We start from the raw sequence: 12231 nt of genomic DNA, 5'->3' as shown, positions 1-12231 counted from the left end.
ACTCCCTTTTGGAGATCACAAGTCTGCTTTCCAGTTTTTCTGGAACGTACCTGGGAGTCTCCAATCCTACTACCCCAGATTTCAACTTTCCTCCGGAGTCCCAACAAAATTCCTCATTCTCGGATTCGAGAGAACTCGTTGTGGCTCATGTGGCGCATTACAGGGGATGATGGGAGGTCCCATGCCTCTGGAAACAGCTGAAAACTTCATGTCAAAGGCTCGGGAGGACAACACTGTTAAGCGATACAGATCCGCTTGGGGACGATGGTCTAGTTGGTGTATGCAACGGTGTCTAATATCCACTGGATGCAGATGTAGTGCATGTGTTAAATTTCTTAGCACAGCTGCCCTTTAGTGGTATGGCTAACAGGTCAATAAACACCTTCCGGTCGGCCATTTCAGCAGGCCATTTGCCGGTTACGGAGGTGGCAGTGGACGAGCCCCCGCAAATCTGTAGGCTGCTGCGGGGTATCAGGCTCTTGCTTCCACCGGAACCGTGCTACTCTGCCCTTTGGGATGTGTGAACCAGGTGCTCAACCTGTTCCTTTCATGGCAACCAAACCGTTTTCTTTCCAGAAAAGAGTTGTCGGCTAAGCTGGTCATGTTACTTTGCCTCATCTCTTGCCACCACTTCTGACGCGAGGGCGCTGGACATCACAAGCAGAATGTTTTCCCCTAATGGGGTGACTGTTCGTCTCCACAAAAGAACAAAATGTCACACAAGTGTTATTACTTAGCCTGCGTTCCCGGACTCTCCTAAGTTATGTATCCTAACATGCCTAAAGGCTTATGAGGAGATGACGGAGGAGTTTGGACCTTCTGGCGAACGACAGCTACTCACTGCACTTCCCAAGTCTTTTAAGGCTGTTTCCTTGCCCACTATAGCTAGGTGGGTTAGATGGGTGATGCAGGAGGCCGGCATTAGCCTCCGGGACTTTGGGACCCACTTGGCACGGGTCGCAATGGCTTTTAAAGCATTTGGCTTGGGTGCCCTTTTGGAGGATATCCTAAACGCGGCAGATTGGTCTTAGGACTCTGCCTACCTTACGCCTCCAGTCCTGACATATAGTTCTCAATCTACCGAATCAAACGCCTTCTCTGCATCTAGAAACGCTGCTGCTGCTTTAACCTCCGGGTCTAATCTCTGTAGAACTCCAAAGAGTATTCTCAGGTTTTGTGTTAAGGTCCGGTCTGAGACAAATCCTTCCGATTCTGGGTGTACGATACCTGGCAGTAAAGGTGCCAATCTATTGGCTAATATTTTTGTGTACATTTTAGTGTTGACGTTATACAAGGACAATGGCCTGTATGAGGAGCATTGGGTGGGTTGCTTGACCGGTATTAACAGTGTCACTATCATAGCCTCTCTTAGTGTGGAGGGCATTACTCCTGTTTCCGCCATTTCCTCATATAATGTTTTGAGGTGTAAGATCGATGCAGATATGAGTCATGACAGACATGTCTATTCCATGACCTCTATAGGGTAGTGTTATTGCCTGTTTTCATGTTTCTTGATACCCTATGTAAACTTGCCTTGACAAAGGATTCTTGCATACTTAGCTGATTTTCCCCTGATAATTGTGTTTTATTTGGTTCACAGATGATCATCGAACCCACCAGTCCAAAGCTGCTCCCTGATCCTCTGAAGGAACCATATTATCAGCCACCTTACACCCTGGTCCTCGAGCTTACTGATGTTCTACTCCATCCTGAGTGGTCGGTAGGTTCACTGAATCCAGGAGCAAAGTACATTTGAAACCTGGGATGGGTGTGTGTGTGTGTGTGTGTGTGTGTGATCATTCGTGGGTAGGAGTAGAGTATGAGGGGACAAGTTCTCTCTGTGCTGTTAATCAAAATGTGATATTTTTTTTCCTCTCTGCAGTTAGTAACCGGCTGGCGCTTTAAGAAGAGGCCTGGTATCGACAATCTTTTTCAACAGCTTGCACCTCTGTACGAGATAGTTATCTTCACCTCTGAGACTGGCATGGTGAGTTTTGCAGCATATGAACGAATAAGAGTGCAGATACTAAGTACCTACAATTGACCTATACTATACAATACTATTGTATTGAATACTGCTGGTTGAAGACAATGTCTCATTATCTAATGAGTCTTAGAGCAGCGGGAAATTCATTGTGCGTGCTATCCAGGAACGGTTCAATCAGATACACGCGCTCATCAATCATATGGCAAAGTAATCCTAATAGGGATGTAAACAGAGTGATCCTGAAAGAAGCTCATTCACAAGAAATGCGTTTCTGACACATGTTCTATAAGGCTAGGGCGTTGATGGCATAACCTGGTGTATAAGCGCACTCCGTCTTAGAGCAGTACACCTTTGCTTCAAAGCCTTACTGCACATCTATACATTCACCAAATCTGTTCGACACCAATGGGCAAGCGGCCAGTGATATATTGCATAAAGAAATGCATAGGAATTAAATTAGGACTTCTGTTCCAGAAAGTCAAAGCCTTGTGGCTTTGGGCCCGAAATGACAACCCATCTTGGTCAGATGGGAGTGCAGCACTTCACAGCTGACATTGTAAGTGGAGATCTGTTGACCACGATTTCACAAACTATAATCCTCTTTGCAGGAAATACTCAGTAGCGGCTTCTACTAGACGGGGGTTGTGGGCAGGAGGAGGGGTGTTAATTAAAATAAAAACCACTTACCATAGAACGGCGGCTTGCTGCTGCCTCCCCTTCGTCCTCTTCCTTCTTCCTCTGCAGTCCAGCTGGCAGCAGGAACCACCTAGCACACAGGCTCCCCTTGGCCAATCACAACGATGCAATGCAGTGCTGTGATTGGCCTGAGTGCTGTGGATCGACGCTCAGACCCGAACAGGGAGCCCGTGCATGTGCCTCACCAGGCTGTGTAATGTAGCTTGGTAGGAATATGCAAAGTGCGATGAACTGTTTGGTCGGCCCAAGAGGGCCGGCCAAACAGTACATGCGCACCTTGTGAGTGCAAACCTCTCCTTCCCCTGTGCCGCCCAGCCCCGGCCCACACTGCACACAGGCCCCTGACTGCATGCAATAGGCACAAAATTGACAATAACCAGAAACGAAGCTTCAAATTCTATTTGGTGTAAGAGAGTGAGGGGACCTTGGGGATTATTTTCCCTAAATGCAGGGGCCACCAATGCTTCTTTTTGGGTACCCTCATTTATTTCACCACAAACTATATTTCCTGCGAGCAAGAGACGGAAAATCACACGTATTGGAAAAACCGAGAAAGCTGACACATTCGCCACCAAGAGAGAAAGCAAGAGCCAGAAAGCGAGAGATAGACGGGCAAGAGAGTGTTTGGCAATGGCATAAAAAGGCCTGAGGTGGATTTAAGATACAGAGCTTTGGTATTCGGTGCTCTGACATTTAATTGCACTCAGCGTAGGCACTCATTCTGTCCCAAATTAAGCACTGCCTAAATGGATGTGATTGTAGTGGACGAAAAGGCCAAATTTCCCAGCTGTGTACAGGCTTTAGAAACCTCTGTAGCTGGGACTCTTGATACCGGGTTCGCTGACTTTTCGTTGCTCTTTTAATAAATTCAGCTAATAGCGGAGTTGACAAAAAATTATATTCTTCCAATGCCAAAATTATACTCATCTCATCAGGAAATGGTTTTTCTTGGAGCTCCTGCAACTTCATATCATAACAGAGTTGCCATGCAAACTAGATATTTGGTGAAGGCTATAAATAAGAATATTCTGCTCAACATTCCATCTCCGAGCTTTGGAAAAAGGGAGTTTTACATTAAATCGAGCTCAGAGGAATGGGCAAGTACAGAACATTGTGGTTGCGTTTTTGATTGCAGCCTTAAATGTGCAGTTCTACAATTCCTTAAGCAGCATGCGTTTTTTAAAAATTGTATTAAAGGCATATGGATAATGGTTGCTTTAATTATATTTTTGTGTTCCTTTTATATTTGGCCTGTCTAAATGTCAAAATTGTTATAAATAGGGTAAAAACAACGCATGTCAGAGAAACACCCGTAGCGGTACGTAACTTTTTGCAACACGTAAGTTTGAAATGTTTACAACCACTTTAGGTCCTCCATTGAGTCTATTTTGTCAAATTAAACTCACTTATGCTTAATGGCCTTGGGTGCCTTAACATAAAATCAATGGTGGGTGATGTTGGTTGTTATTTTAATTCATGGTTACGGCTGCAAGACTTTGAATTTAAGGCTTGGTTTTACTTTTGTCTGGTGTGTTCACCGGGATGGCTGATATGGCCTTTTGACTGAAGTTTAGTTAAGGTCTGCCTTTTAGTGTCCATGCCAGCTTTAAAGTAGAGATTTCATGCCATAATTTTATTAAAAGTATGTACGGAAAGATTCGACTCTAAGCTTCAATGATTTCAAGAACAATGTCAGAATTGTATAATCTAAAGGCTATTCACATCTATAAGGTGATCAGCTGTACGTGATATCTGGGAGACGTAGTGAAGAAGAAAGTGATAGTCCTAAGTTATTTACTTTTTTACATACTCTCACATGCCTTTGTGAATCTGTCTGGAAACATCCAATTTCCTTTACATAAATGTGCAAAGAGGGCACAGTCCTTTCTTTTTGCACTTATTGTTTGTAAATATGTTGTGTTTTGGGGCCAATTTACAAAGGCATGTAAGAATACTTAGAGTGCTACAGGATTACTAGTGTATGATCTTCAAAGTACTTTTGTGAGTAGACCTCTCTAGAAAGACATACAGGCAAGTGAGTTTTTGCTTCAATGGCTTATTCTAAAGTATTTGCTATAGTATTGAGAGATCTCTTCATTGAACTCAAAGCTCCAAAGTAAAAACGTAACTCTAAAGACTTCATCTCACTCTATTGAGAAGTCAAACTTCCGGAGGGAAGACTGCAGCTCCAGGTTATAAAAACTCTTCGAGTAAAATGTGCTTACCTGTGTTTTGCTCTTTTGCTCGCTGCTCCCACAAGCGGACCCAGAGTTCCTTAGCCTCACTAGCAGGCTTAATCTAATTTCACCCACCCACCATTCCCTAAAGCAGAGTTTTTAGGTCTTGCCTGGCGACCGCAGTGCGAAAACGCTGTCGCCAGCGAGATCTATTATCACTGACTTGCCTCCGGACGGGCCTGTCTGACTTCTTCAGTTGATTTCATGCTGGTGATTCCTGTAGGTATTCGGAAATGTGTCCAGAGTTGGAGTTCTGAGTGCTTTGCTCAGTTAGCTCCTATGCAGAATTTCGCAACATATTTCCTGAATTTTATGTCGTGCCTACGCTTCGCAATTGTTGGAATGAATTCCAAATAAATCTGTTTCTGGTTGACGAAGTAAGGTTGTAGCCTCCGTTTCACTGCTAATATACAAGCCAAGGCCTAATATTGTGCTTTCTTGTATGAAGAAGATGGTGTACAATTGGTCGAATGGGTGATAATGGGGTGAACTATGGTTCTGTGAAATGTACAATGCATGAGTGAGGATGTGTGTCTGGTTAGTTACTGGAATTCGAAAACTGAGGCTGGAGTTGGAGGAAGCTACCAGCCCTTTGTAGGGTTCTTTTGCCATCATCTTATTATTTTTTTAATTTAAGTAGCTAAACTACATTTATGACATAGTCAGAAGACCTCATTAGAAACGTAGACGCGTTCATGAGTACCCAGCACACCAAACTAGTGATTTTTTTAGTGCATTGGTGCTGTCCTCCAGTGTTCTTGAAGTCAAGAGTTTTAGCAGTGGTACTCTGCCTTTTGTGCAGTGTATTCAAAGCCTATGCTGGATGTCCTTGAGGTACTTGTGGTACCAAGATTTCTGCAAAGCAAATGTTTTTTAGTTTGACCAAGTAGGGATTGTGCTGGTTACTGAAAAAGGCTTGCTTGTCCAACGAGCTGGTGTGTGCTGTTGATAAGAGAAAGAGATGCCCCCTAATGCTGAGGTGACTGACAGCTAGGTGTACTGATTGGTATGTTGGAGTCTAAGTTGTTACTGAGTTAGTAAATATATTTATGATTTGTTTTATGTGCCGCTGCCTAGTTAGTACAATTTTCAACAGTCAGTCTGACTAAAAGAAAGTGGTGGAAACAGCGTCAACTGCTACTGAGCATACTATATTTCTTTTGAACTATGAGTGGTTGTGATAACTTTTTTTATACATGCCACTCACTTTTTAATCTCTGTAGGATTTGAAGGGATCAAGACCTTCTTCCAGTTTTTGAAAGCACCATATCTGTTCTTTCAGGGCAAGAATCTAGGTTTTCGGGATTAGTGTGATAATAAGATATTGTGAAGCTCAAAGGTACGATTTTCTTCAGAAGAGTAGGCAGTAGAACTCTGCATACGTCGCAGGCAGATCACTGTCATGGACAGCACCTGTTTATCTGTTGAGTAGGCTGTCTCCAACGAAGGAATGCACTAGACTTTTAGTGGGAGGCCTTACATATGATAATGTTGTCACTGACAATTGATTTATACTGGATGTTGGTTACATTTCGTGTGCACCTCAACAGTCCACTCAGTTTCTGCACATCCTTGTGACTTGTGTTTTCTGTTCTTCTGACATTTTCAGTGTAAGAAATAAAGTAGTCTTAAGATGCTATTCCTGTTTAGTTGCCTTCAGCACACTCGCCCATCTCTTCTATCAGCATCTCTCAGGCATTCTCAACCCTCGATTGCATATATTTAAACTGTGTTGTATTGAATGTCAGTTACAAATTCCCCATCCACGCCTCAGGTTTTTTTTTTTAAACTGACCTTATATTTCCACTCTGTTTTATTGATCTGATGTTGATCTTGGTGCATTCTGAAAAGAGCTTTCCTTCCAGCCTTTCTACAATGTTCCTGCTAAAGAAAATGGAAAGCATAGGCCCTGCAACTAATACTTGTGGCATGCCCCCATACACGTTTATCAATTTACTTTACCAGATTTATTAGTAATTTCCTTGTCACATTCATAAACCATTACACAACAATGGGGAAACCCAGTCTCTTGTAGGACCTGAGTACAGTTGATACAAAAGAAAATGTGTCCCAACTGAGGTTTTTTAAATATGGCAATACTAAAAGCCAATATACAATCCAATAAGGTAGTTAGACACTACCAGTTCAGAAGTCAGTGGGATAGCACATTACTCAGCAAGAAAATGAGTATACCATAAACCACAACGCAGAAAGCACCAAGTCCCATTGAAATATAATGTAATGATATTTGAACATATACACATAATATACTTTTTACATACATTGGTCGCTCCAAAAAGTTAATAGCAAGTGCTAGACAAGCATTTGCAATGCAACACGTCTCGCATTTACGCGAGTTTGAGCTATTGGCATTGTAAATGACAATACCTTTTATTTATGCTTACTTTTTTTTAGCATAAATAAAACGCATTGTCATTTACAATGCCAGTAGCTTAAACTCATGTAAATGCGAGACCTATTGCATTGCAAATGCTTGTTTTGATTGTTGTGGTTTATTGTTAATTTTTATTATCTGAAAGAAACAGGTTAGTATTAGATTCCTTACCTTAGAATATCCCCAGGCATCAGACTGGATCCGGAAATTTTTGCGAAGCAGTACCCTTATGCGTCAGTAGGCATTGTCTGCGGCTCCGCGTCCGTCATTGGCGCCGGAGTACTTAGACACCGCCCTCGCGCGCTGACGTCAGTTCTTCTTTTTTCCGCGTCTAAAGCTAGACGGGAGCGGTCCCGCAAGCGACTCGAGCTCCGGCAGTCAGCCCCGCGCCGCTCGAGGTCCCGGTCCGGAAGGAGGTCGCGGGCCGGATTCACCACAGTTCTGGGAGTCGTCATCAGTCTTCCGGCTCGAAGTCCTCAGGTAAGTGGCACAAGAAGTCAAAGAGACGACATCGCTCTTCTGACTCCCCCCCCCCCCCCCCCCCCCCACCCGACGCGGCCGGGGGTTCGGGTAACACCGGCTCCGCGGAGCCGCACGCGTCACGGCCTGCTCCTTAACCGCCGGTCCCTGGGCAGCATGCGACGCCGGAGGAGATCGAGGCCTTCCTCTCGGCCATGAGGTCGCTCACTCCACCGTTGGGTTCCGCGGCGCCTTCGGGCCAAGCGGCCCCAACTGGGTCCCCCAGCGGGCCGGGTGCTTCGGCCCCGGTGCCGTCGGGTGCTTCGGTCCCGACGCCGCAGGGCCCCGCCGGATCCGGGTCGCCGCCGGTCGACCTCGCCGGCGCCGGCCCCCAGGGTGTCACCCCCGGCGCCGTCCCAGGACGTCGCCGTCCCCGGTCCTACCATCGATTCGGGTCCGGCGCCGCTCTCAACGCCGATGGGAGAATTTTACTTCTACGGCCCGCCCTGTCATTTGAGCCTGAGTATCAGGCGATGGGTGACGAGGGGGATTGGAAGGGGTCCGAGGACCCTCTGACACGTGAGTGTCAGTCTTTTCAGGACTGGACAGGTGAGCTTGGGGAGGCCAGTGGTCTGGACACTTCGCCCGACACTGGTTTTGTCTCCCCTCCTACTGTGGCAACGGAGGAGGGGGCTTCCTATAGTGTGGTGCTGACACGGGCTGCCACGGCCTTGGGCCTTGAGCTCCCCGTGGCTGCCGTGAGGACTAACCTCCTCACAGAGGTCCTTAAACCGCAGACAACCTCGGCCGAGCCTCTGCTGCCTTTTAATGAGGCCTTGTCGGACGTTCTTCTGGGCACTTGGTCTACGTCCGCTACAGGTCTGCCTGTAGATCGGAACGTGGCCAGGCGCCACCGCCCGGCTCCGGGCGACCCTTGCTTCCTGTCCACCCACTCCACTCCCGAGAGCCTGGTTATCCAGGCCTCTAACTCCCAGACCGCATTCCCGTCGGCTCCCCCCCGATCGAGAATCCAAGAGGTATGAGCAATACGGTAAGAAGGTATTCTCCTCCCTGAGTTTGGGATTGCGGTCGGTCAACAACGCATGCCTCTTGGGCCGTTACACCCACTCTCTGTGGGACACGGTCGCAGACGTGCTGCCACAATGTCCGGAGGAGGTCCGGACTAAACTCACCCAAGCCCTTGCGGAGGGTCGAGATGCAGCACAGTATTCCATCCGGTGTGGGCTGGATACCACGGACTCACTGGGCAGAGCAATGGCAACGACGGTGGCTATTCGTCGCCACGCCTGGTTGAGGTCCGCCAACTTTTCGGCTAATGTCCAAAACACCCTTATGGACCTGCCGTTTGATGGCCGTCGCCTCTTTGGCGACAAGGCAGACCATGCGCTTGAGCGCTTTAAGGACTCCAGGGCTACGGTTCTCGGCTCCGCGCCAGCAAACGGCTGCCTTTCGCCCCTTTCGCGGCTAAGGAAGGGGCGCCCCCACACGTCCTGCCAGCCACGGGCCGCAGACTACCATCCAGCGCGGTGGTGGACGTGGGAACCGCTGTGGCGGCGGTCGGGGACAACGGCAAGGCCAGTCCACACCTACCCCTGCAGCATCCGCCTCAAAACCCTCCTAGTCCGTGCTTTCAGGCCCATGTGACGCCAGTGGGGGGCAGGGTCCGCCATAACCACCACCACTGGCACACTGTCACATCGGACAGGTGGGTGCTGCAAATCGTCCGAAGGGGCTACTCCCTCCCCTTCGAGGCGCCCCCTCCAGCCATGCCACCGCAGTACCAACGCGTGTCGGGGGATCACTTGAAACTTCTGCAAGAGGAAGTACGGCCCTCTAGGCCAAGGGGGCCATCGAGCGCGTTCCTGGGCCAGAAGTAGGGTGTGGTTGTTACTCCCACTACTTTCTGGTACCCAAGAAGGGCAAAGGGGGCCTACGCCCTATCTTGGACCCTCGGAACGTCAACGGCTTCCTCCGGAAGGAGAAGTTCAAGATGCTGACATTGGCTCAGGTCTTAGCTGCCCTAGACCCTGGAGACTGGATGGTAGCGTTGGACTTGCAGGACGCTTATTTTCACATCCCCGTCCTGCCGGCCCACCGGCGTTACCAGCGGTTCACGGTAGGCCACGAGCACTTTCAGTTTACCGTGCTCCCCTTCGGCCTTACCAGCGCCCCACGGGTGTTTACGAAAGTGATGGCGGTTGTCGCGGCTCATCTGTGCAGGTTAGGGGTTTCAGTCTTCCCCCTACCTCGACGACTGGTTGTTGAAGGCAGGCTCGCCCCAGACAGTCGTCAGCTACCTCCAGACTACGGCCGACCTCCTGCACCTGCTGGGGTTCTCCATCAATGTGCCGAAGTCACACCTGTGTCCCTCTCAGAAGGTCCGCTTCATCGGGGCGGTTCTAGACTCGGCGCAGTTTCGGGTTTATCCTCCCGAACAGCGGGTTCGGGCTATACAGGCTCCGATTCCGATCTTTCAGCCTTTATCCCGAGTCTCGGTCAGGTTGACGCTGCGGCCTCTGGGGCTGATGGCCTCCTGCATCCTTCTGGTGCATCACGCCCGGTGGCGGATGCGGGCTCTGCAGTGGGACCTGAAGTTTCAGTGGGCCCAGCATCAGGGCAATTTGTCCGACCATGTGTTGATCTCGGAGGGCACTGCAAGACAGTTGCAGTGGTGGCTCACGGACCGCGATTGGGTCAGCGGCAGATCCCTCTCCCTACCCCAACCGGAGCACGTAGTTGTGACTGACGCGTCCCTCCAGGACTGGGGGGGCCACATGGGAGAGGCGGAGATCAGAGGCCTCTGGTCTCCGGCGGAGTCCCGGCTCCACATCAACCTTCTGCCGCTGCGGGCGATCCGGCTTGCACTGGAGGCATTCCTCCCCTCTGTCCGGGAGAGTGTAGTGCAGGTGTTCACGGACAACACCACCGCCATGTGGTACTGCAACAAACAGGGCGGGGTGGGGTCGTGGACCCTATGCCAGGAGGCTCTGCGCCTCTGGCAGTGGCTGGAACATCAGGGCGTGACCCTGGTGGTTCAACACTTGGCAGGTTCCCTTAACGCCAGGGCGGACGAACTCAGCCGTCGGTGCATGATGGATCACGAATGGCGTCTGAACTTGGTCGTGGCGCAAGGCCTCTTTCAGCAATTGGGAGAGCCTTGGTTAGATCTATTCGCCACAGAAGAGAACGCACAATGTCATCAGTCCTGCGCGTTGGAATTTCCAAGGTGGCACTCGCTCGGAGACGCTTTTCGTCGCGAGTGGAGCTGCGGTCTGTTGTACGCCTTTCCACTATACCACTTCTACCCAGAGTGCTGAAGAAGATCAGGTGCGACCGGGCCCAAGTTATCCATGTGGCTCCGGACTGGGAACGAAGATATTGGTATCCAGAGCTACTCAGCATGTCTGTCGATCCCCCGATTCGTCTGCCTCTTCAGGAGGACCTTCTGTCGCAGCAGCAGGGGACGGTCCTCCACCTGAACCTGTCCAGTCTCCACCTCCATGCTTGGAGATTGAGCGGCGGCAGTTGAGGTCATTTGACTTGCCTCCTGAAGTTTGTAATGTGAATCTGGCAGCCAGGCGTCCCTCCACAAAGTCGGTATACGCCTGTAGGTGGAACAGATTTGTGGCATGGTGCACAGCAAAGGCTGTGGATCCACTCTCTGCCCTCCTTTCTGAGGTTCTCCTCTTCCTTCTTTCCCTTGCCCAGCAGGGCTCTGGTCTGGGCACTATCAAGGGCTACCTTTCTGCCCTTTCCGCCTTCTTGAGGCTACCTGATCAGCCTTCTTTTTTCAAGTCCCCGATTGTTAACAGATTCTTGAAGGGCATCTCTCATATGTTCCCCCCTGTTCCTTTCGTGATGCCCCAGTGGGACTTGAACCTGGTTCTAACTTACCTGATGTGCGCTCCTTTTGACCCGCTTCATAACTATCCTCTCCGTCTTCTTACACTTAAGACTGCTTTCCTGGTTGCCATCACCTCTGCCCGGAGAGTGAGTGAGCTCCAGGCTCTTTCCTCTAAACCTCCTTTCCTTTCTGTCCATCTGGACAAGGTTGTGTTGCGGACAAGACCCTCTTTTCTGCCCAAGGTAGTCACAGCCTTCCACATCGGGCAGTCCGTCACCTTGCCCACCTTCTTTACGCCTCCGCATCCCTCGAAAGAGGAAGAGAGGCTACACCGTCTGGACCCAAAACGTGCGCTCTCATACTATCTGGATCGCACACGCCAGTTCAGGGTGGATGACTAACTCTTTGTTGGTCACGTAGGCGCTAAGAATGGACGGGCGGTGCACAAACGGACCATCTCTCGGTGGGTCGTGTTGTGCATCAAGGCGTGCTACTCTTTGGCTAAGAAGGAACCTCCTGTTGGGCTGAGGGCCCATTCCACTCGGGTCACGGCGGCTACTACTGCCCTGGGCCGGGGAGTTCCCTTGCAGTA

At 49.4% G+C, this 12231-nt stretch overlaps 1 protein-coding gene across 2 annotated transcripts in view; it reads left to right on the top strand.

The window, feature by feature from the left end:
* Positions 1-12231, top strand: part of TIMM50 (translocase of inner mitochondrial membrane 50) — a 301751-nt gene that overhangs the window by 253502 nt on the left and 36018 nt on the right. For both annotated transcript variants that reach the window (XM_078661133.1, XM_078661134.1), the window contains 2 exons: positions 1601-1720; positions 1883-1987. In XM_078661133.1, the coding sequence (XP_078517259.1) occupies positions 1601-1720; positions 1883-1987 (225 nt within the window). The remainder of the gene's footprint in view (positions 1-1600; positions 1721-1882; positions 1988-12231) is intronic.

Source organism: Lissotriton helveticus, chromosome 9, assembly GCF_964261635.1.
Source record: "Lissotriton helveticus chromosome 9, aLisHel1.1, whole genome shotgun sequence".
NCBI lineage: Eukaryota > Metazoa > Chordata > Amphibia > Caudata > Salamandridae > Lissotriton > Lissotriton helveticus.
Note: the sequence above shows the minus strand (reverse complement) of the source record. Positions and strands in the feature narration are given on the sequence as shown.